General features: G+C 32.1%; 3 protein-coding genes across 6 annotated transcripts; 1 reads left to right on the top strand and 2 right to left on the bottom strand.

Annotated features, from left to right (window-relative positions):
• Positions 1-267: 267 nt before the first annotated feature.
• LOC107961394 (NDR1/HIN1-like protein 6) lies at positions 268-1285 on the bottom strand. Its single transcript, XM_016897538.2, has one exon. It carries the CDS (start codon positions 1103-1105, stop codon positions 353-355), a length of 753 nt encoding a protein of 250 aa, XP_016753027.2. The 5' UTR covers positions 1106-1285; the 3' UTR covers positions 268-352.
• Positions 1286-3913: 2628 nt separating this feature from the next.
• LOC107959404 (26S proteasome non-ATPase regulatory subunit 12 homolog A) lies at positions 3914-10146 on the top strand. 2 transcript variants are annotated; one of them, XM_016895463.2, is made up of 13 exons: positions 3914-4038; positions 4301-4357; positions 4470-4667; positions 7044-7151; positions 7243-7347; positions 7436-7492; positions 7595-7791; positions 8810-8909; positions 8979-9091; positions 9203-9356; positions 9452-9529; positions 9624-9867; positions 9957-10146. In XM_016895463.2, the coding sequence occupies exons 2-12, from the start codon at positions 4355-4357 to the stop codon at positions 9840-9842; spliced, it is 1332 nt and encodes a 443-aa protein (XP_016750952.1). In that variant the 5' UTR covers positions 3914-4038; positions 4301-4354; the 3' UTR covers positions 9843-9867; positions 9957-10146. The 2 variants fall into 2 exon arrangements, with proteins under 2 accessions (XP_016750952.1, XP_016750951.1); XM_016895462.2 differs by having other exon boundaries at positions 3943-4357.
• Positions 10147-17453: 7307 nt separating this feature from the next.
• LOC107959403 (putative 4-hydroxy-4-methyl-2-oxoglutarate aldolase 2) lies at positions 17454-20125 on the bottom strand. 3 transcript variants are annotated; one of them, XM_041091714.1, is made up of 3 exons: positions 19870-20117; positions 18785-18899; positions 17454-18226 (listed from the first exon to the last, which is right to left on the bottom strand). In XM_041091714.1, exon 3 carries the CDS (start codon positions 18209-18211, stop codon positions 17711-17713), a length of 501 nt encoding a protein of 166 aa, XP_040947648.1. In that variant the 5' UTR covers positions 18212-18226; positions 18785-18899; positions 19870-20117; the 3' UTR covers positions 17454-17710. The 3 variants fall into 3 exon arrangements, with proteins under 3 accessions (XP_040947648.1, XP_016750950.1, XP_016750949.1); XM_016895461.2 differs by having other exon boundaries at positions 18856-18899; XM_016895460.2 differs by lacking the exon at positions 18785-18899 and having other exon boundaries at positions 19870-20125.
• Positions 20126-24435: the final 4310 nt, after the last annotated feature.

Here is a 24435-nt window from a genome sequence, read left to right as displayed (position 1 = left end):
TGACCTACTACACTAAAATAGAAAAGCAATCTGCTTTACCACTTAAATTTTTCCTTTAAGTTAATTTTCTTTTATGCATAGCTCTAACTGGATGATGATGATGATGATGATGATTCTCACAAGAAATTTATTTCATAAAAACATCCATGAAGAGATGAATTTCAGATAACAACTTGAATGGTATATCAAGATAGTGCAAAATCAATTTTTGACCCAAATTAAACAAACTAAGAAAAAAAAAAAGGGAGGGCATGCACAAAGACCTCATCAGAAAACTGGGAAGCTCCATAACAGTAAGTACATACAAAGTAAACTTTAAAAAAAATAATAAAATAAAAATAAAGAGAATAATTTAAAGCTTCAATCTGAATTTGCAGTTACTGGCTTTAATGCTAATGATGTTGTTAGCAGATAAACTATCAACAACCAATTTGCATTCTCCCAAGATCTTGACCTTTCTCATCTTTAACTTGCCTAGTTTAACTGCGACAGGTGCATGAACCTTAAGATCCAACGGTATCTGTCCTGTTTGCTGCTGCTCTTGCAAGGCCGACATCAAAGTGCTTCCTGACTGGGTTTGTCCGGTTAACACCACGTCCAACTTTGTTATGTTTTGGTGACCTTGGTAGAACTTTGGCAATGACCCTTCACAGAGCTTTGAGTTTGTATACCACACGCTTAATCGCCCTCCTTTCTCGTAGTATATCCCGATTTTCTTGTTGGGGTTATTGGCCGTGATCTTAACGTCGAATTTCGCATACAAGGTCATATCGAAGTTGAGCCTCAAATCACTTATTCTCAGGCTATCAATGGAGTATTTGGGGAGTTGGGGGCGGAAGACAAGGTAGAGAATGCCGATAGTGGCACCCAGGATTATGAGGAGGACGACAATGAGACTAACTGTCCAACATATGCACTTGCAACAACAGCTTCGCTTCCTTGGTGGTGGTGGTGGCGGCCTCACCGGAATGGTTCGTTGTAGTGGACGCTGTTGAATCGGGCTGCCTTTCTCCGATGTAGCCGATCCATGAGGCACCAAAGGCGTCGACGGAGCTGGTGCTTCGACGTCCACCACAGGATGAATCCTCTGCTGGTGATCTGTCATAATATAACTATTAGATTTCTAATTTCCTGCTTCCTTCTTCAATCAGGTTTCAACTCTATTAATATGGTAAATCCATGCATCATAATATATTAGCTACAGCTTGAGTTAGGTTCCTTAGTTGACTTCCCTTTCAATCTAGACAAGTACTTGTCTTGTCATATGATAATTTGTCCGTCAATGGAGGAGGGTAACCTGCTTAACCTAATAACATGTTACAAAGGAACTCATACGAGGTTCGTTCAGCTAAGTTCAGAGAAAGCACCCATTACTTTTCCAAAACATTTATTTTAGGAAAAAATAACTCTCTGCTCCCTCTCAATTTTGCTATGGAGCAAATTAGTCCCTCTGAAAAATCAGAGCAATTTAATCCCTCTGAATTTTAAAAGTGAGCAACTAAGGACAATTAATTACAATATTAATGTTTTTTGTTATGTTTTTTTAACAAATTTTGCCTTTAAAGTTTACACATTCTGTCAATTTAGTCTTGATTTAGTAAATTTAACTCGCAATATTTATAAATTCTATCAACTTAGTCTTGATTTAGCAAATGTAGCACCTAACATTACATATTCTGTCAATATTTACACAAATATATAAACATCGAGAATTGAATTTGTTATTATACCAATCAAAATGATATAAAATTAGCAGAAAATATTGATGTCATAATTAAATGTCTTTAGTTACTTACTTTCAAAATTGACGGGATTAAATTATTTCAAGTTAAAAAAAAACAATTTGCTTAATATTAAAATTGGGAGGGATGTGTGAGATATTTTTACCTTTATTTTCTTCAATGCCCTCTTTTCAAACTGTACAAAAGTCAAAAGTTGCATTACAAGCCATTTATATGTTGGTAGTTGAGGCCCCACATTTGATGGGGATCCAATCATGGTAGATCATAAACATATAGAAAAAAAAAAACTTCATCCCTATCATTTGTCCGATTTGTATTTGATGAATTATTGCCGGTAAACTACACCGATAATCATTTAACCATAAAAAAGTTATTTTAAATAGGTATTTACTTTACATAGTTTATTATAGTAGAGACTATCATATATATATATATAATTATATTCATTTCGATAGAATTATTTGATCTTAAAAGGAATCTTCTATAATCTCGCACGTGAGAGGTTATTTCTTGGTTTCGTCTAGTCATTAATAATTTGATTGTTTTTAGATAATAATAGGTAGAAACAATGCTTGTAAGGAGTACTATGGAACCAATAAATATAAGTCTATTTGCCATCCACACCAGAATAATTAGAGTTTTTTGAAAAGATTTGTTAATGGAGGAAGACCTCTTAAAGATAAGAGACATAAAGCCAAGAGAACCAAAAAAAAATCTTTTGCGTATAATATTACATAATCTCGAATGTTATCAATTCTGGTACGTAGACCAAATAATACAATGCAATCAAAAGTTCCTAGATTCATGGAGATATAGAACAACATAGAAGTTACTCTAACAATTATTCTATTAAAAACTCAAATGGAAATATAAGGAAATCTAACATAGAATTATTTCTAAATTTTTAAATTTAAGTAAAATAAAAAAAATTATCATTTTAATCCCCCAATGAATTTAACCATTTTCTTAAAAAAAATGTTTAACCCTAAAAATTGAGACATCAACCACCTCCTCTTTGAAGGAAATTGATGGCAATTGGCTCAACGTTCCCTCTTCTTTTGAGAGCTCCTCCTCCTCTTACATCTCCTCTGTTGATGTTGTCACCATTAACGGTGTCATTGTTTCTACTCTCTCTTCACAAAGGAGAGGAGTACCAAAATAAAGTTGAACCTTTCTTCTAAGCAACAAGCTTTGTCACGTTCCTCGAGAAGCATGAACATCGAGGGAAAGTAGAGTGAGATCTTTGATGAGTGGAATTGACTTTGAGATCCATTCTTTAAGTGAGATCTTTGATGGGGTTTCCATTTTCCCTTCAAACAATCAATTCAAAGCATGAATCTTCAAATATTTCATAACTATAAAGATTTCTCTAACTTCTTTCTGTGCGACTTTCAGAACTTCCCTCTTCAATAGGTCAAATTTAAGACTCAAAAAGATTAAATATTTTCTTTTTAGACAGTTTATCGATTTCTCTAAATGGGGTTTCTTCTTCTATCAAAGTTTTTTTATGTTTTTTTTTAATTCTAAGTTAAAATTTGAGGAAAGAGATGAGTTCAGATTTATGTATTTTTTCAACTATTTAATTATTATTTTTCTTTTATTTTAGTTAAAAATTAGTATTGGGCAAATTATATTTTAATCATTTGAAGTAATATACAACATTTATGATGTGGTAAATTATGTTATGTGGTATTTAATGATTGGTTCACTTGTCAAAAATAAATCATGTCAGACTTATGTTAGAGCTTTTAATGGGAGTAGACCTAATGTGAGAGGGTTTGAGCAAAAATATAGATGTGAAAAATGGGTTTGAACAAAAAATAATGCTCGTTTTCTAAACGAGTCGGGGCTCGGGTAAGATCTTTTGGGCCCTATCCGACCCGAATTTGCTTAAAATTCTTCACTGTTGTTTGCTGCCATTTTGTTGTTATTATATTGCTACTATTTTTTTATTTGGATATATAACTCTTATTTTATTATTAATTTTGTTACTATTTTAGAGGTATTTACTTGCTAAGTTGTAATTATTATAGTGTTATTTAAGTACAAAAATTTTTGTATATTATTACAAAACAAACTAAGTTAATAATTTATTTTGTATATTGTAAATAAGTGTACATTTGGGATGAAAAATAATTTATACAACTTGGGAAAATTAAAAATAACATAATCATTGGTGTCCCGAATGTATGCCACAATCGGGTGAGCGTCGAGCACGCCTAAATTCCGTCGCACTATTTGGGTTGGTGACTCCTCATCGTCTTCATATTCGTGCGCACATTGAGGTTGATTATTAGTATCTTTTAACGGTTGGAAAAATTATAGTTGGAATAATTGTCGATTTTTATTCTCTCTTCAAAATTAATATAAATAGATAAATTTTAAAAATTTCTGCCTATTTTCTTCTCTTTTTTTCAGCATAGTTATAAAAATTAGCGAAAAAACCTTGTATTCCATATGTACCAAATAGAAAAAATTAGAACCCGTTTTGACATGGTTGTCCGGTTCGGATTTAAAATCTGCTTTTCTTGTTATTTCCTCAACTAAAGCAAAAACAGAGTTTGGATTTTCATTTTCTTGCCGCTGGGTTTTGTCATCTGAAGCCTGAAGCTATGGTAAACCTTCCGTTATTAATCGTCCCTTCTTTTCTCTTCAGATCTGAAATCTCCATTTTTTTCTACTCCAAATTCTCACCAATTTTCCTTTTTCATTTGGGAGATCTTACAGGAGGTTAAAAACGGAAATTTGGAGGCGGCGATCGACCAGTTGCTTAATGTTGAGAAGCAGATGCGCTTCGCCGGCGATGTCGCTGGAACCAAGAAAGCGGTTACTGACATTTTGCTGCTTTGCTTTGAAGCTAAAGATTGGAAGTCTCTCAACGAACAAATCGTTAATTTGTCCAAGAAACGAGGTCAACTTAAGCAGGTAATTAATTTTTGACGTTTTCTCTTGACCAAAATTGATTATGTGGAGGCGGCTATTTCAGGGAACTTTTAGGGTTCTTTTTTTCTTTTCTTTTCTTTTCTGAATTTTTGGTGATTTTGTTGCTTTAAATGATCATTTAATGGTTCTAATTGTTATTTGAGATGCGGGTGTATTGAAATGCTTCACATTTCATACTTATATTTAGCTGAAATAAATTGTTGTTTTTTGTGTTTAAACAATAGTTTTGTTGCTTTTCTATTATAATGAATAGCAGCTAGGCATGGAACTTGATATTCATACATTATATGAAGAGAAGGCCGTTTATATATATTTGTGAACCATATTTGTGAACCTTCTTTAGAGTAGATAACTCGCCTATTAACTCTAGTAAAATTTTACTTATTTTTGCTAGTATAGTTTAAGTTCAAGAAAGATTGAACAAAGAAAAAAAGTTCAAAGTCTCAGTTCAGATAGATTCAAGATGAGAATCGTGTCTGGTGATATACTGAGATGAAAGGGAAAGAGTTAATAAGAAGGAAGATAGTGAATCGAATGCTAAATTGTTTATCAGTTTCTGATAATCCTAACTAGTGAAACAGTTCCATTCTCACCTCTCTCTCTTTGTTTACCTCCTAGCCTGTTGTTGCTTGAATGTGCAACTGCTGCTATACTGATATGAAAGGAGTAAGAGTTAATAAAAAGAAAATAGTAAATTGGACTACTAATTCTTAATTGGTCTCTCTTTGTTTCTCCTAGCTTTCCTTGCTTGATTGTGCTCTTTTATTTTCTACCTATTGACATGAAATGTTTATTTATGCTTATTTATTTGCACAGTTATGTAGTAGGAAGCTTTTGTTTTGATAAATATTAATAAGGAATCTTATAGACTAGCTCTGATGTTTTTAGTCCATTTGTATTTTCATATTCTCAAGCCTTATTAGTTCATATTAGTATAATACCACCGTAGATTCCAGTTAATTGATGCTAACTTTTCATGCAATCTAGTTATATTTGTTAGTAAATTTGAATAATAAATGAAGATCGGTTTCAACAAACTATAAATGCTACCTCTGTCACAAGTGTACTATTGTTGTATGCCCTAAAAAACATTTAGTTGCTGACCAGTTCAAGTTTCAGTTGCTATTAATAGACAACACATCTTGCCAGCTTACCATGGAGCTAAATTTTTTCTGGTTTCCAGAAATCTATGTTGCCTTTACATCCTGCCCTTCTCACTATTCATCCTTCTGTTGGCTTGGCTCACTCTTCAATAAGTCAACATTGCCCAGCTTGCTAATGGCTACGCTTCCCTAAATTACTTATTTCTTTGGCCTTCACCATTATCATTTCTTCACCTTTGCAGTTCTTGAGCTACCAACCTCGATTTCTCTTATAAAGGCCACATCCCTCTTTATGAAGCTTCAATATTTCCCCACTTTATGAAATGCTAGTGGCTACTTGTTGCAGAGGCTATTTCCCCTTTGCTCTTCTTAAGCTACTCAACCACCCCAAGCATCCACTGTTCAGCCTGCAGTGATTAATATTAATCTTGTCCCCAAAGCCGCAAAGAATAATCTAAAGAAGCTACAATTCTCAGTTAAACAGACGAGGGAAGATATTAAAAAGTATATAGCGTCAATTGAAGCCTTGGCAAGTGTTAAGCGATTAAGAAGGCCCAAGAAGCGTGACCAACCTTGTAACATTAAACAATAATTAAAAATGACACCATTATATTTTAAATTAATATTAATTTATGTAAAAATGTCAAATGAATTAATGTGCTAAAGGTTAAATTATTTAAAGAGTTTTACGTTTCATAATTTACCTTTCTTAAGATTAAAAAATAAATAAATATTAACTAGATTTTACTTTTAATAATGAAATAAATATCATAATATATATTTATGATTATATTTATTTTGATATTATGAGTATGAATATTTCACTATAATATTTTATAATTAATATAAACAATTTTAATTTTCCTTATGAATAAAAAATTATAGAATGCAATAAATTGTTTTAAAAATGATCTAAAATAAGATTATATGATTATAGTTATAATTATTTTGTTATACAAATAAATTGTGCAAAATTAAAAGTTTACTACCACAATAGCACCCGTTACATTTTCAAGCACGATAAGTGTAACTCGACCAAAAATGCACGTGACTGCATTTTAAATTCCTGCCCCTTGTTAGTATTGTAAATTAGTTTTGCCAGAAATGTTGACATATTGCTACATTCATTCGATTTGATTAAGTGTTTTCCAATGTCTTCTAAAATTTTCTACCTACTATTAGAGCAACATCTGGGAGGTTATATCGATTAGCATTACTATTGTTAATGAGCTCTTTGTTTATCTGCACTATCCAGGCAGTAACTGCAATGGTTCAACAAGCAATGCAGTACATTGATGAAACACCAGATCTCGAAACTCGTATAGAGCTAATCAAGACCCTGAACAGTGTGTCTGCTGGAAAAGTGAGTTCTGATGTTATGTTCTTTTGGGTTATCTGATACAAGCTGTCTATTGGTGTAATTTTTTGTCTAAACAAACTTTTTCCTTCTCTAGATTTATGTTGAAATTGAGAGAGCAAGATTGATCAAGAAACTTGCAAAGATTAAAGAAGAACAGGGCCTTATTGCTGAAGCTGCAGATTTAATGCAAGAAGTTGCTGTAAGTTTCCACTATAGTAAGATGATAGCTTCCTGGATCTTTGCATTTATCCCCCCCTTTCTTACTATTTGATTGGTCTGAACTGTAGGTGGAAACTTTTGGTGCCATGGCCAAAACTGAGAAAATCGCCTTCATCCTTGAACAAGTATGGGCATCTTATTTTGATCATCACCCCTTTTTGTTAATCTTATCTTATCTTATAGATGCAATGATAATTCTGTCAAATGGTTTATAATTAAATTTGCAGGTTCGCCTCTGCTTAGATCGTCAGGATTATGTTCGTGCTCAAATTCTTTCAAGGAAGATTAGCCCTAGAGTTTTTGATATTGACAGCTCAAAGGAAAAGAAGAAACCGAAAGAAGGTGACAATGTTGTAGAGGAGCCTCCAGCTGATATACCTTCACTATTGGAATTGAAGCGTATCTACTATGAACTGATGATACGGTATTTCCCTCTTTGCTCACAAACAATCAACTTTTCATGGTCAATTTTCTTGTAAACAATTTGGTTGAATTTTGATAATCATTATTGAAAGGTTTAAAGTTTCTTGATTACTTTTTGTATCTTGTTAGAATGGTATAGATTTTATGTAAATACCTAGTCACACAAATATTTATGCTTTCTGAGCTTAACCTCAGAACTTAATTGTTGATGTGTATCTTTTCCTTTTCCACTCTTTTTCTTCTTTTTTTTTTTGGGGGGGGGGGGGGTAGATGGGTAAAGGTTGTCAAAACCCAATATTGATTTGGGAAAAAAGAATGCTATGTGGAAATATGTTCTCAAGTTGGTTAGTCTGTGTAGTTGTCTTATCAAATACACATTCAAGTGATTGGAATAATTGGGATGTGGTTCGATTGTAATGAAAATTTTATGTTTATATAAATTGAATGTTTTCTTGGGGCTCAATTAAGTTACATGCACCTTTTGTCCAAAGCTTGTAAGAATCACGAAGAGAAAATCTAATCCCCCCTCCCCCCCCCAAAAAAAAAAAAACTGATGTGAGCTGATAATAGAAAGGACCACAAGTTAGATTGCTTAATGTGGCATTTCTGTCTATGATGAAATCTGCAAAAGACCATAGTGAATGTTTTGCTTCTGTTGCTTGTTATTTCTGATGTCTTATTGGTGCAAGGGTTGATCCTTATTTTCAAGATGATGAAAAATTTTCTTTCTACTTTTTTTGGGCTAGAAATCTTTTATCTTTCATGGAAACTTAAACCTGGAGATAATTCAAGGAAAAAAGCCTATTGTTATTTGAAAAATAGATCCTTAAAATTTACAAACTGTAATAGGATATAAGTTTGTCTGTATTTGGTGCAAGAATGAGAATCACAGTGTCTTCATTTCACCGTAGAGCCCATCAAAGTGCAAAGTGGTTGGAGGTGAAATGAATTTGTGAATAACTTCCTCTGCTGCTATGTGGTTGTATTTATCTTACAATATGTTTTCCTTTTCTCTGCAGGTATTACTTCCATAACAATGACTATCTTGAAATTTGTCGTTGCTATAAGGCAATATACGAGATTCCTTCCATCAGGGAAAACCCGTCTCAATGGATACCGGTAAAGCACATCTCAATATATCCCCTTTCCATGTTGTTGAGCTGTTCTCATATATGTTATTCCTTGCAGGTCTTGAGAAAAATCTGTTGGTACTTAATCCTGGCTCCACATGATCCAATGCAGTCAAGCCTTCTTAATTCCACATTGGAGGATAAGAATCTTTCTGAGATTCCAAAATTTAGGTATGTCCTTGGTGAATTTAGTACTTGTGAAAATACCAAGCTCTATGTAGGTCTGTAAAATGATCTTCAATCCGAATGCTCAACCACAAATTGTTGAATCTTGCGTGGTAGGTTGCTGTTGAAACAGTTGGTTACAATGGAGGTCATCCAGTGGACATCCCTTTGGAATTCTTATGAGGATGAATTTGAGAATGAGAAGAACATGCTTGGAGGTTCTTTGGGTGACAAAGCTGCAGAAGATTTGAAACAGCGAATTATTGAGCATGTAATTTGGCACCCTCCTTCCTGTTATATGGTTTTGTCCACTAGCTAATTTCTTATCTATTTCTCACCAGCAACCAAATTGGTGCTCTTTTTCAGAATATCCTTGTTGTTTCAAGGTACTACTCAAGGATTACATTGAAGAGACTGGCAGAGTTGTTGTGTCTCACTGTCGAGGTTTGCATGCTTCCTTCTCAGTAGTTACCTAGGCTTTTGTTTGAAATACAGAATGAAAGAGACTAATGCTGTTTCCATCCTGACTTCAATCCAGGAAGCTGAGAAGCATCTATCTGAAATGGTTGTGTCAAAGGCACTGGTAGCGAAGATTGACCGGCCAATGGGAATAGTGTGCTTCCAGGTAGCAAAGGATAGCAATGAAATTCTCAACTCATGGGCTGTGAACTTGGAAAAACTTCTTGATCTTGTTGAGAAGAGTTGCCACCAAATACACAAAGAAACCATGGTTCACAAAGCTGCTCTGAAAGTGTGAAAATGATGATATTCAGTGATTGCAGGTACACATTTCTGTATACTAGATGTCTTTAAATGCCACAAGTTCTTTTAAATGATTGCATTTTGTTTTGAACTGTGTTTGTGAATGCAGGTGGTTGAATGTGTTTGTAACTGAAACTATAGAAAACCTAGCAGGAGGAAAACAATGAAGTTGGGTTGGGTTATTTGTATTGCTCAATCATTTTTGGAGTTGTGCATTTGCTTGTATTTTCCCAGTGGAGTTCAATTCAAATTCTGGGTGGGAAACATTTAGCTGAAGAATACAATAATTATATTACATACCCGAGCATCTCATTTCAGTTATTGGTCCAAAGTCCAAACACACATGGATTTAGGTAGCCTTTATTTACCTTTGATGCAAAGTTGAGCAATCAAAGTTGAGAGTATAAGCATCACGGGATATTCCTAACAATTCCATTTGTTTACGGACAGAAACAACAATCGCATGATCTTTCATTCCCAAAACAGTCCCTACCAATTTATTGAATTCCACAATACATGGCCTGGGAGAAGCATGAGCCATCAAAGTAAGGGCAGGTTTCTTAGATAATCTTTTGGTGCTATCTACGCTACTGAAAGAAAAGAAGAGGAATAGGATTTTATAACCGCTTAATACCATTTTTCGAATGGAAAAAATAGTAAAATGAGCAAAGCGAGAATTTCAGGCAAAAAAAAGAAGATATTAAACCTTTTATAAAGGTCATGGAGAACCTTGATAGGAAGTGGTTGGATGTGATATGATTGGACTTGACCCGACTATGCTTAACTTAAATCTGTATTAGATAGATTTCCTCAAAATTTTGGATTGGTCACTTGGTCTCTAAGTCGAGCAAGGTTCCTCTTAGGCAAGCCCTCTCTTGGCTTATCATTTTGGGGCTTCTTTTGGGCAAAGCAGGCTGAGATCTAGATTTGTGGGTAGTCTCTTTTCTTTATGGTGCGAGATTAATTATGTAAAACAATTATAATGTGATTTATCATGATCCAATTAAGTATCCATCTCTATTTTCATTTATATAATGTCTAAGAAACCATATCAAATTTATTATAAAAATTAAATTTAAAAAAACTCTTATAACAAATTAAAGGAGTTTATTTGATTAAAGTCATCAACACTTGCCAAAGATAGACTTAAATTTGTTTTAATACTAAACTATTAAAAATTATTTTTATATTTTAATAACAAACTATTAAAAATAAATTTATACTTTATTATTGAATATAAAAAAATATTTTTATTATTAAATAGTAATTCAAGCTAAATTGAATTGAATTTGAAAAACTCTAGTTCAAGACTAATTAGATATATGGCCTTGGATAAGTCTAAAAATAAATAGGAGATTCTACTACCATTAAAGAGATCTTTATTTTCTTAGGGTAAACTCAGGTTGTTGTCAGAAGTGTTAGAAGGTAAGCCCTTCCAACAAGTCATTACCACTTTAATCAACATTATTGGTATATTATGTTTAAAGTTCTATTAAAAATTGATATAATTATTTTTTTAGTCCTTAAACTATATAAAAAGTCATTTTAGTCTCTATCCTCTTTTTTAGCTTCATTTGACCCTTGAACTTTCTATTTTTGTCAAATTGTTTAGAAATAGATGGAAAAGTTAATGATAACTTTGTTGGCATTTATGGTAGATGCGGATTTCACAGTTCACATATATGCCATGTTGCAATTAACTTTATTTTTTTTTAATTTTATAAAATTATAAAATTATAAAAAAAATATTAAGATTACTTAAAAATTGTAAAAAAATTCAAAAATAAAAATAAAAAATTTCAAAAATATAGAAAATTATAAAATAATTATTAAAATTATTTAAAAAATATTTCTTCCTTCAAAATATTTTTTGTTTTGAGTTGTTCTTTCATGAAGATATTGTGATTACCTTGGGAATGCTGGGATATTTTCAGGAGGCCAGTGTTATTCCTACAAAGGTCTTCCAGATTGTTGTGCTCTTGCTCCCCGCGGAGGGTGGACTGAACTTCATCTTTTTGGCAAACCGAACTCTCTCATCTGGAACCTTTCGTGTAGCCCTTTGCTCAATAATGAGTTGTTTATTTTAGGAATTCCTTTGTTCTAGGATACGTTATTGCTTTTGTTGCTCTTTAAAGAGGCACTCTTGTTGAGTAAACTACTCTTCCAAACGTTGCAGTTTCTCTTAGGTTTCTGAGTCATAGGGCTGAGGACTTGATGTTTGCTGGTGGGAACCTTGGTCCACTGGAATCGGATTCACGACTGATAGGGATTGTGTGGCTATGAAGCAGGTTACATCTTCCTGCAGGCAATGGGTTATATGGTCAAAAGGCCCAGGAATGGGTACACCAGGCTGTGATTGAGGTGTTGCAGTCGCTGGGAAAGTCAAGGTAACTAGGAGAGTAGTTTCTGTTGGTGCAGTAGGAGTGACAAAGTTGGTTAGATAATCTTTTAGAGCCTTCATTAATTACTCTAGGGTGGGAGGAGAATACTCATATACTGTAACAAAGTTCCTGCAATGGTAGAAGAGAGAGGTATCTGAGTGGTGTTCAGGCCAATTGAGAATCCTGAAACAAGTGGGATAGGTTTGCTGGGTAGGGCGGAGGAGTTGATTTGGCTGGTTGGGCTGTTGATCTAGTTGGTTTGATCAATGGAGATACCACTTTGAGACTGTAAGGCCATGTTCTTCATGCTCACCGTACCAATTATTGATACAATGTACAATAAGGGTTGTGTATAAAGGAGAGTAGAGTGGTTCTTATGAAGGTCGGTTCACCTAGTCGGGGTAAAGAGCCAGAGGTTATGAAGAGTAAGGTGAAGAGAATGTAGAGGCTAAGAGCGATTGACAGAGTGTAGGCATAGTATTCTTAAAGACTCGACCCCCTCCTTATTATTCTTGGAGGTATTTATAGGTAGGGTTCCTGTTTAAGATGTCATTAACGTGTTGGACTTGCCATCTAGCCATCATTATAAAGTGTGTGAGGGGATGACTTTAATGGGACGAGGATGTTTGTGACAGGACAGATCTAATCATTTATTTTGACTTGATGAGATGAAGTAGTTGACCCCATGTGATGTTTGGTAACCAAAAACTTCATGTTCCCGATGAAGATTAGGCCATCCAATGTCTAAATGGTCATCCTAGAATGGTGAGCTTCTAGTTGACCTCCCGGCTTGCTGGTGGAAGGCTTACTATTTAGGCGATTTTCTGGCTTGCCACATGTCTTGACGTAGATGGGGGTATAATGTAACAGCCCAAAATAGGGCCTAGTCGGAACAGTAGTTTCAAGACCAAAAAAAAAAACTCGAAGTAGAAATATTTAATTTATAATTATTTTAGAGTCTATGATATGTTTGGGTGATGGTGTGCAAATTTTGTTAAGAAATTTTATCGATAAAGTGGCCAATTTTATTATTGGGATTCAATTGTGCTGTTACATATAATAGGTAGAAAACCAAGTGTGAAATACTTTCATGTTTTTGGAAGTACCTGTTTTATCTTGAAGGATCGAGAGCATCAATGGAAGTTTGATTCTGAGTCTGATGAAGGTGTGTTTCTAAGGTTTGCCACAAATAGTAAAGCCTATAGAATCTACAACAATAAGACACAAAAGGTGATGGATTCCATTAATATGGTGATCGATGATGAAGATTCATATGGAAGAAATCAGATTGAGAATGATCCATTGAAATCCTTAGTGGAAGCTGTCCGCACCACGATGTGTGTGCATCAAGAAACAATTCAAATAACAAATATGGAATTACAGTGTAATACAAGTATACAGGTCAAATTGTAATATAGTTTTAGATTTACAATGAAATACAAAAGTATTCTGAGGATCATACCCAAATGAGGTATGACTAAAATTGAATTAAATAGTAATAAAGAACATACAAAACTAAGTCTAAATAGCTACTACCCTATTTAGTATAGTACAACTAAACATAAATTAAGAGTATAAAATTAACTACTACTGAAAGTGATTTAATTGCAAAAATAATAAATTGGCAAATAAATGAATCAGAAATGACAAATAGGAGTTGATCAATTTCCATGGTTGTAATTAATCTAGACTTAGTAATGTTTACTAATTAATTTTTAACTAGTTCAATTAATACCTTTCGGCCTATAATTCACCAATATTGCAATTTAGTCCACTTATCTTTCGATCTAATGGATCTAAATAGGATAATTGAATTGGTTCCCGATAAAATCTCCTTTCGGTCAGATGTTTTGTATTGAGTATTTCCCTAATTGGGCTTGATAGACAACATATTAGTCTTTCAATTAGGTTGCTCATTTTCGATTAGACTAAGGACATGTTTAGGTTTGTCTACTAATATAAGATGTCATTCCGTATTACAATCCGACCACGTAATATTGCTTAGTATTAATTAAACATTAGACAACTAGTGAGTTAATATTTGCTTCTATTTTGATTTACATGCAAAAACCACATGAGGACAGTATACAAAGGATATTAATGTAATTTATAAATAATTTTATTAACCAATCTGTTCGAAAAAATTACAAGTATACAAACGAATATACTACACTTAGGGCACTAGATCCAACACCGATTTCTATATAGAGAAAGAAATTTACTTTCCTATTAAAAGTAAGAAAATTAATTTTGGTTCTGTGTTTGATTCATGATTGTTTGAGCCCACACTCGAAGTGATTTTTGGTATGAGAATAGCGAAGAAAACTGTTTAATTGAAAGTCGAGAACATCAAGGATCTGTCTTACATAAAGCATAGGTTTGCCTTGGTCTAACCATTAGAGTAAGGATTTTTAGCATTCTGATTGGAAAGTTTGTTGAACAAAAATGGGGTAGAGTATAGATAATTGGGAGTAGAAGTAGATATATGAAAGCTACTAGTTTTGTGTTATTGCTATTGTCATGTTATATGAGAAGTATAAGTCATTTTGCTGATTGATGAAGCTGCTTACATTTTTTGCTAATTGATTAAGTTGCTTACGTTTCCAGAAGAAGATGTTGTTGACATTGGAGATGCGTCTAACCTTGTGCTGGTGATTTCTTTTTCTTTTGAACTTATTTGGTTTGGTCTGCATAACTGAGATAATGATATTTATTTCCTGATTCTAATATTGTGGATGCTGTGGGATTGCTGCGTTGATTTGGAACTGTGATGATATGTTGTCTTACCTTATCTATTGCTTACTTAGTTATAATTTAGTATTTGATTATTTGTGTGAATTTCTAGACATAGCATTGATAGTTAAAATTACTATATTATGTACTAAGCTGAGCTAAGTAGAGTGAGATTTGTGCTAAAGGGGAGTTATTGTTGACTGTGGTAGTTAGCTTCCTATATTGTTTGATTTTGTTTATCAAATTTCCAAAACGGGGGATTATTGAGGCAAAATAAGCTAAGAATTCCTTAATGGCACTCGATAATGTCAATTGCAGATTGCCACTGAGATGGTTAAAAACTTGCCTTATTTGGTTTGGTAATTTAATGAAGCTTTGGTTCATTTATGGAATAACAATCCTTTTCATTTAGAGATTGGATTGGATTCAAGTTAATCAAATCAACCATTGAAACATGAAGGATCGATGAAGACTATGAAGCTATTTTGGAAATAAAATATTCGATTGATTGTACTCTGATTATTGAGATTGTAATAGCAATTTTTAATGAGTTACTTTGTATTTCCCTTAGATTCTATGTTAGAAAGCAAAATATGATATATGTTGAAGGCTTGTCTAGGTTATGTAATGAGAGCTTATTGAATGCATTTTAATTTGTTCATTGAGGAGTTGTTTTATGAGAGAGTGCAAACTGTTATTATAAACATTGTTAAAGTGTTTACTGCCTAAGTTCTTAGGGAAAATATTTGAAGGTGAATGCTCTAGTTTTTAAGTACAAAGGTGAGATCTCTATGCTTGGAGAGTGATAAAGTATGTTTATTTGTTGTATTGTGGATTAAAGATAGTGTATTTACTCATTGAGCTAGGCTCCGTAGATGTAGGAAAATCGTACTGCATAAACAAACCTTGGTGTTATCTCTATTTTGTTTACACAGTTTTTTGTAGTGCCAATTAATAGTGGCCACTACAATTTAGTGTCACGAGACTAAAACTTTAGTTTGGCAAACTGCATGACCTTAGGCAATTTCTTGGGTTCAAATCCACCAAAGTCAGTCTTACTCTAAAAAAATGAGAATTCTAGCAGAAATTCTCGAAGGCACTGAAGCAAAGCAGAAGTAAACTTAAAAGAGAAAAAAGTCACGAACGAACAGAAAAACCACAAGAAAAGAATAACACACAAAGTGCTTGAGTAAATGCTCTCAAAAGTATTCTTTAACTCCAGAATAGAATGAATACAAATGAAAAGGAGGACTCTATTTATATTGAGCTCCCTTAGATCCAACGGTACAGATCAAATTACATCAATGACTGAGATTAGTTCTCATCTACAATAAGAGAGTCCAAAGGGATTTAAACTCTATACATATTTATCTTTTAGGATTTACAATAATTATCCTGTAAAAATACAATTTACAATTTAACTAGGATTCAACTAAATGGGCCTTAAGTCTTTTCTAAGTAATGGGTCAGTCCTGTCAAGCTAAATGATCCCCAATGAACGAGAGGGATCAAAGTGCGCCTTGGTCACAAGCTTCTTTTGTGTAGTCCGTGACACTAACACTTCCATTGCATTTGTAGTTTTAAGCAAACAAGCAACTTAAAGTAGCAACACTTTTACACTTCAAAGTGAGCACCTACCATTTACCTTCGTATTTTGATATTGTATTTCACTTATTTTACTAAAGCTAGTGCCTTGTTATTTTGTATATTCAAGGCTTAATTAAACAAAGGGCCCTTACACTATTGCTTTTGTTTGAGTTAGGTACCTAAACTATTTTTTGTCAAATCGAGCACCTCAAATATTGTATATCATGTCTCAAATTATGTTTTCATTATTTTCTTTAATTTTCAAGCAATATTTGATTCAGTTTTCATGTATTTAATTCAAAATACGTTAGACTTCACCTAATTTTTACTCAGCTTGGGTTGAAGTGCGTTAAAGGTCCTTATTTGAACATTTTTATAAAGGTTAGGCCTTTATATTAGCATTTTGATAGGTTTGACCTTGATGTGAGCAACTCCTAAAAGGTTGTGTTTAATTTGAGTATTTAGCCTGTTTATATTAATATTAACTCCCATGGCTCCCAGAAGTATCAATCATGTGGCATGGAACCCAAAAAAGACGAAGAAGCATTTGAAAGTGAGGGTGAAGCGAAAGGACTGAAAGTCAAGATGGAAAAGGTCAGGGAAGACCGACAATGCTTAGTAGAGGAGCACAACAATTAATAATATTAATAATATTATTTTATCTAATATTAATATAAAATAAAATTTTAATTATATTTTAATGGAGTGGTGGTATGATGCTATCCGATTGACTGAAATTTTTTTTTAACGGCTCTAACGGCATAGACCAACTTCAGTGATAGAAGTTTGACAAAAAAATAGTTTAGGTACCTTTAAAGACTTCCTGTTCAATTAAGCCTATATTGAAAAGCTACACAATATATGGTTTCCTAATACTATGTTCTTGAACCAGATAGCTTCTCATGGAAACAAATTATTAACCATTCTCATTTGCCAAAAATATTATTACAGACTGTAGCTTTTCCTTCTCATAAAGACACCAAAATAACATTACTCTAATATGACAAAGAGATCAGCAGCATACATTCATCGTCACACATTAATAGAGTACATCACATTATGTCCAAAGTTCAAAATCTCAACTCAGGCACGGAATGACTGAAACGCATACGTAACTTACCATGCATCCTGCAGATTTCAGTCTTTAGGTAGAAAAGGGAACTCAAACAGATAACTCAGTTTTGGAGACGAGGATACCATCAGTGTCCGCATAAAGCCACTCCCCATCACAGATTCTAGTCCCGGCAATGGTTAAAGGGACATGTTTCTCCCCAATTCCCTTCTTATTGGCCTTCATTGGATGAGAATGAAGCGCTCTCACCCCAATGTCACAACCGTTTATCTCATCAACATCCCTTACGCAGCCATTAACCACTATTCCAGCCCACCCATTGTTTTGAGCTTGAACTACAGGGTTGCCTCCAAGTATGGCACACCTTAAACTACCACCCCCATCTACAACCAGAACTCTGCCGTTACCTTTCTCCTCAAGGAACTCTCGGATCAATACATTGTCCTCAAACACTTTAAGTGTGACTATAGGTCCGGAGAATACTGGGCGACGACCATATATTTGGAATATTGGTTGAAGGGCTCGAAGTTCACCGCTCACAATTAGCTGTGGATTTGCATCACAGACTTCAGCAGTTGTCACCAAAGCCATTTATTACAAACACTCCTTCAAGGAAAAACAACATTTCAAAACTATTCAGGCTCAAAGATAAAGATTACTATCACATTTTCTCAAAATTCATGATCCTGTCATCATCGTTAGCTAAAAACTACAAGAATTTAAAACTAGTTTATAAATAAAAGCAACAATTTATCCAAATTATGGAAAGAAAAGCTAGAAAATAAAAAATGGTAGAAGTATTATGGAAGCCCCCATACTAGAATTAGATTGCATTTTGCCCCCTTTACCAAAAAATGGGCAAATTAGTCCTTATATGTTAGATTAAAGAGTAAATTGGTCCTTCTGTTAAAAATTTTATCCATTTCTACTGCTAAAAACTGATCCCTCTATGTTAGCATGAGGTAAATATGGCATACCAAGTGTAACTGTCTGGTTATTCTGTTAGTTACACTAGTTTTTAAAAGTAGAAATGGATGAAATTTTTAACAGAACGGACCAACACTTTGATCTATTGTACAATGATAATTTGCTCTTCTTTTTTTTGAAAAAATGAGGCAAAATGCAATTTGACTCCTAGTACAAAGGCTTCCATGGTGATTTTACCTGTAGGCACTCCTTCAAGGCAAAACAACAATTGAAAAATATTCAGGCTCAGAGATGAAGATTACACTCACATTTTCTCAAAATTCAGGATCTTGTCATCATTGTTAGCTAAAAACTACAAGAATTTAAACTAGTAGTATCAATAAAAGCAACAATTTATCCAGAATCTGGAAAAAAATAGCTAGAAAATAAAAAATAAAAAATGATAAAAGCCTAGAAACTATGTTGCACCTACAACACATCTGAAAAGAAAAAAGGAAAAGAAAACTTTCCTAACATCACTTTCAAGCTTCATCAAATCAATCAATTTAGATTGGGAACCTCGGAAAGGTAAAATCACAAAGATAAACTATAAACATTTAAGGGTGACCCCGGGGATTTATCTTAAAAGGTAACATTTAGAAGAACTAGGATTGGAATCTCCTTACCCTATCCCTAGGATACAGTCACTTTTGAACAACCAAGAATTAGCCGTACACAAAAGGATGAAACACAAAATCTGATTAAACATCAACTTCTATTATCATTGCAATCAGAAAGTTCTCAAAGATCTTGGCCAAAAATAACAAGTAAAAAGATTATTGCAAAAGTTCCAACATTGAAATCCAACAAATCAAAAACAAACGACCCACATTTTCACAAAACTGAATCAGAGAAAAAAACACAGCAAATTCATCAATGAATGCAGGGAAAAAGCTGAAGCAGCAAAAAGGAAGATCTTAAGAACCAATATATTTGGATCAAAAAAATATAAGAAAGCAATTCGAATTCCTCAAATATATGAAATCCCATTACAATTTAATAGCCTGATTCTTCAAATTCTTAATCAAACCTTTATAATCTCTACCTCTTTAGTTTAAGCTGCAGTGTTTGTTTTCATAATCTTTTGCTTTTTCGTAAACAATTATGGAACAAAATTTATTCGTACTAAAAAAGAAAAGTGAAACAGTTAATCTAGATAAGCAGATCAGGTAACCCAATCCGAAAGATTGATTAGTTTTGTATAACAAGATCGAATCAATAGAATACAGAAACAAAGAAAAAGGATATAAAATTGAATAAAAACTGGGAAAAAATCATTGTACCTAGAGATTGAGGTCGTGAAGGAAGGAATCAAGAAAAATGCAAAGTGAAAGTAGAAACAGAGAGACAAAGAGAGTTTATGGTTTTAAGGTAGGAAAGAGAATCTGAGGATGGCTGCTAGATCGCGTGATTGTTTTCTTTTCCTATAATATTTTATTAAAAAGGTTTCATTTTTCCTGTTTATTATTATTATTTTCCATTTCCACTTGCCAATGTCAAGATAGGAGATGGTGACCCGACAGACATTATTGTTCTGCTAATAAGCACACCACAATTTTTTCTCCAATTAATAGACCAGAAATTTTAATTTCTATAAAATTTTAAATTTTAAAAATATTAATTAATCAATAATATATATATATAAACAGGAATTTGAATTTTTTTTAAATTGATTAGAATACATTTTATTGTTAATTATATTACTAAATTAACATTAAAATAATAATTTATTAATATTATTATGTGATATTAAAAAGACAATATTAATTAATATGATAATATATTAATGTGAAATTAATTAATTTGGTGATATCTTTTAAAAGTTCTACTTAAAAAACAATAAAATATATGTCGATTGAGTCTTAGCTCGATTGGTATAGATATTGTTACCAATACAAGAAGACGTGGGTTCAAGTACGTTGAAATGCATTATCTTATTATTATGAGTTGGGAAGAGTTATGTCTAATTTTAGACATTGTGTCAAAAAGAATAGATGTGATCAGAATTAAAATGTATAAATTTAAAATATTTCAATCCAACACAAAATTTAACTCGAGAAATAGTACGTCTCATATCTATTTGTTTTTTTGTATTAACTATGTTTCTCATATTTTTTAAATTTGCAAAATAGATAATATAAAATAAAATAAATTTATTTATAATGTTTTCATTATCAATTAAATAATTATTATCATTTAATTAGACTTTGGATCTATATTAAAATAAACTTATTACTTTAGATTAATTATCACCTAATTAGTGTTACAGTTATATATTAGTTAAAATTAATATTTAGCACTATAAATATATGCATTAGTAAGACATTTTTATTCAAAATAACAAATAAAGAATTAATGTAAAAATCACATTTTAGCTTCTTCTTCTTTTTTGTTTCCATCACATTATTTGATTTTAATAATATTTACAAAATTGTGAATATTGTTTACCATTATGTTGTGAAACATTATGTCAAAGGTAATAAAGTATTAAAATAATGGTTCTTTGTAGGTGACATTTTTATTTATATTCAAATGACAACTTATTTTATCTAATAACTTAATATTTTACTATCGGTTGCTTCCCACTCTTTTATTTCCATTACTTTAAAATGTTATTTTGTCTTCTCAATTAATTTTCAAAACTAACAGACTTTTATTATAAATTCGATCAGCTCTCATTTAATTAGCAAATAATTTTTTTAAAAATATAAAATTATATTATTTAAATTTTTTTAAAATAAGCAAGTGAAGTTTGTAACACCCCCTTACTCGAATTAATTCAATAACTCAAGTAAGTGATTCTACATTTGGACTCAAGTCAATTTAATTCACATTTCATTTAAACACTTTATAATTTATCATTTTAAACTTTGGTAAGGTATCTCGGGTCAGTTCCAGGCATTCCCTACAATTTGATTGTGATTGAAGGTTGTTCAAGTCCTTTTGAGTCAAATTGAGCAAAAATAAGGTAAAACATGGCCCTTTCTAATTAGTTGTTATTTGTTTGATTTTTAGTTCAAGAGCTCTAAAAGCAACACGATTCTTCTCAAAATATTCATCAAGAACGCATAGATTTGATTAGATCTTCATTTTTTCTTCAAACCGATTGTTTCAATTGTTTTTGTTGCTTTGTTTTGCTTCATTCTTGAATATTAACCAATCTATTTTCATTGTTCTGTTTTAGCTAATAGGTTCAACCACCCTTGCTGTTCAAGAAGGTTTGTTTGTTTCAAGAAACCCTAGTTCAAGTTGAGTCCTCTCTCCTCTCCTAAATCGAACCATTCTTCTCTGTTTCTCTTTATTTTTGCTTTCATTTTCCTTATTTTCTAATTCTATTTTGTTTCTTATTTCCAAGTTATGTCTAAATCCCTTCGTTCTAAACAACTTGAATTCGATCTTGGTCCACTACCCTATTAGTCATGAGGACAGAAACCAATTGGTGAGTTGGGTCTGAGAACAATATTATGGAAGGAATGAATTCGAATATCTTTTAGGTGGGGATGAAATTTAATTTTAAGAAGTTAAAATGTAATTTTTTTTCCTATATTAATATATGATCTCACCATTTTTAAATGGACTGAATTGAATTATTTTTATTTTAGGGGCCAAAATTAAAATTTACCATACAATAATTTATAATATCATCATTTCTAGAAAGACTAAGTAATTTCTTTTTTCATTCTTATGGGGCCAAAGCTTATGGTTGCCCCTTCTGATTTGCCCCTGATTATGAACCTGGACTTTAAATGAGAGCAAATAAAATCAACATTTTGGAGCTAGTGAATGTGAAGATGGTGGATAAGAAGATAGGGCCTGATGTTAGAGTATGTCCAAAGACCAATCATGAGATGATTGTAATCACATACTTGTTTTACTTATTTGTTAATATAAGGCATTGTCATTGTTATTTCAGTTTCTTTTTCTTTGTGTATAAATAAATTGGTTAATAATGAAGTCCTGAGAATAATATGATTATTCTTAAAAGGTCATTAGTTAAGTATTATTATGGGATTAGACAATGATAATGCATTGAGACTAATGTGTAGTTAATTGATGAAAAAGTGTTGTCATTGACTTAAAGATGCCAAAATCTATACATAAGTATGTGTTAGAGAAAATATATTGGACTGACTCGCTATGAGTATGTTTCTTGGATTATTATGTAATAGTCACAACATTACTTATAGTGATAACTATGTATATGATCCTCAGACTTGAGATCATCATTGTCCCAACATAGTGGGTTGTATATTTTGACATAGTCAAATGTTTACCATAACAGGTTATACTATAAAGACTGATATTGGGTATGTCGCAATCTATGTAGAGGGATATTGTTGATTAAGATAGGATTTGTCCCTCCTATATAATGAGAGTAATATCTTAGGCCTATTGATTGAGTGATACTAAAAATGCATGATCATGCTCGAATAAGTTGATATGAGATAGCACACTTATTTATTTATGTAGTCTACTCAAAATATTAAGAAATATGAGATTGGACTAGACAAGTGTGACAATTCCATGACTTGTGTCCAATCTAGATATTAAGGATAAAATGATATAATACATGAAAAAGATTATCACAGAAAGATTATGTCGAATCACGATTTCTTGTAATTTGGGTAGCAATAATGCATCGCTAGATACCACTCATCTCTTGTAATATTAGAAATGTTCTAATATTACTACTAACGTTGCAAGAGCCTACAGGGTCACACCCTATAGTTGAAGCGAGTAGAATTCAAATACATTTGGTATTGTATTTAGTTGTCAAATGAATTAAATTAATTATTGAATTAATTTAATTTGATAGTTAAATATTGAACACATTATATGTACAAACTTATTGTACAAAAATAAGTAACATAGATAAAATAAATATATGAATTTGACTCATACAAAATATTAATTGAATATAGTTTACCAAAATTATTAATATAAATAATTATAATAATTTCGGTCAAAATATAAAAGGACATTGAAATTTATATTCTTTTGGGAATAATATAATTCTATTTTGACTTTCCATTTGTTTATCTAAAAATAATGGAATAATCTCATTTATTTCTTGATATGTGATATCAAAGAAAGAAAATAAAAAAATATGAATTCCTGATGTGTTAGGGTTACCAAGAAAAAAAATAAAACAAAAGGTCTAACAGTCGATTTTAACATACTTTCTGAAAAAGTTCAAGAGTTTGTTACTGTTTGTTCTTTGACTGGGTGGATTACTTAGAGGTTGAGATGTTTTTGTTGCGGCTTGGATTCGACATCTCTAAAAAAAACCCTATCAACAACGATGTTTATCGCTCATTCAGTTTTGAAAAGGTATATTTTCGACCATTATTTCAACTTGATTCGTTCATCGTATATGAATCCATGGTTGATGATCAATGGAATATTTTTTCGTTGTGCCATGGGGCGTACCGACGATCCAACACCTGAAAGGTTTGTTTTAAATTTTTTTTTATAAATATATATTTTAATTTATAATATATATAAAAGCACGAGTTTGAAAAAAAATTTGAACCGATGAGAATGTCCTTCATTTTCTACCATATTACTAAATTAACATTTAAAAACATTTATAATTTAATTTAAAATTATTAGTTATAACTTTATTTAAAAATAAGTTGAGATAATTTTATTGACTCTAAAATTGAGTTATAACTAGAATAGAAGTCTAAGCATACTTACTACCAATAAGTCAAAATAATTAATAAGTAAGGTTAAAATATTATTTTAAAAAATTCTGAATTATTTTTTATTTTTTATAAGTAAAATGTAACGACCCAAAAATTCACGGGCATCGGAAAAATACATTATTGGGCCTCGTCTTAGTAAAT

This window comes from Gossypium hirsutum, chromosome D04 (genome assembly GCF_007990345.1).
Source record: "Gossypium hirsutum isolate 1008001.06 chromosome D04, Gossypium_hirsutum_v2.1, whole genome shotgun sequence".
Taxonomy (NCBI): Eukaryota; Viridiplantae; Streptophyta; class Magnoliopsida; order Malvales; family Malvaceae; genus Gossypium; species Gossypium hirsutum.
The sequence above is the reverse complement of the archived record's forward strand: the minus strand, read 5'-3'. Positions and strand labels throughout refer to the sequence as shown.

What these genes read in the sequence shown, in the direction of transcription:
- LOC107959403 (XM_016895460.2), bottom strand. Translation starts at nt 18,211, where the DNA reads ATGGCTTTGGTGACAACTGCTGAAGTCTGTGATGCAAATCCACAGCTA.
- LOC107959404 (XM_016895463.2), top strand. An exon ending in ACAGTGTGTCTGCTGGAAAA is followed by an intron (nt 7,152 to 7,242) that starts GTGAGTTCTGAT and finishes TTCCTTCTCTAG; the next exon opens with ATTTATGTTGAAATTGAGAG. An exon ending in TCGCCTTCATCCTTGAACAA is followed by an intron (nt 7,493 to 7,594) that starts GTATGGGCATCT and finishes TTAAATTTGCAG; the next exon opens with GTTCGCCTCTGCTTAGATCG.
- LOC107961394 (XM_016897538.2), bottom strand. Translation starts at nt 1,105, where the DNA reads ATGACAGATCACCAGCAGAGGATTCATCCTGTGGTGGACGTCGAAGCA.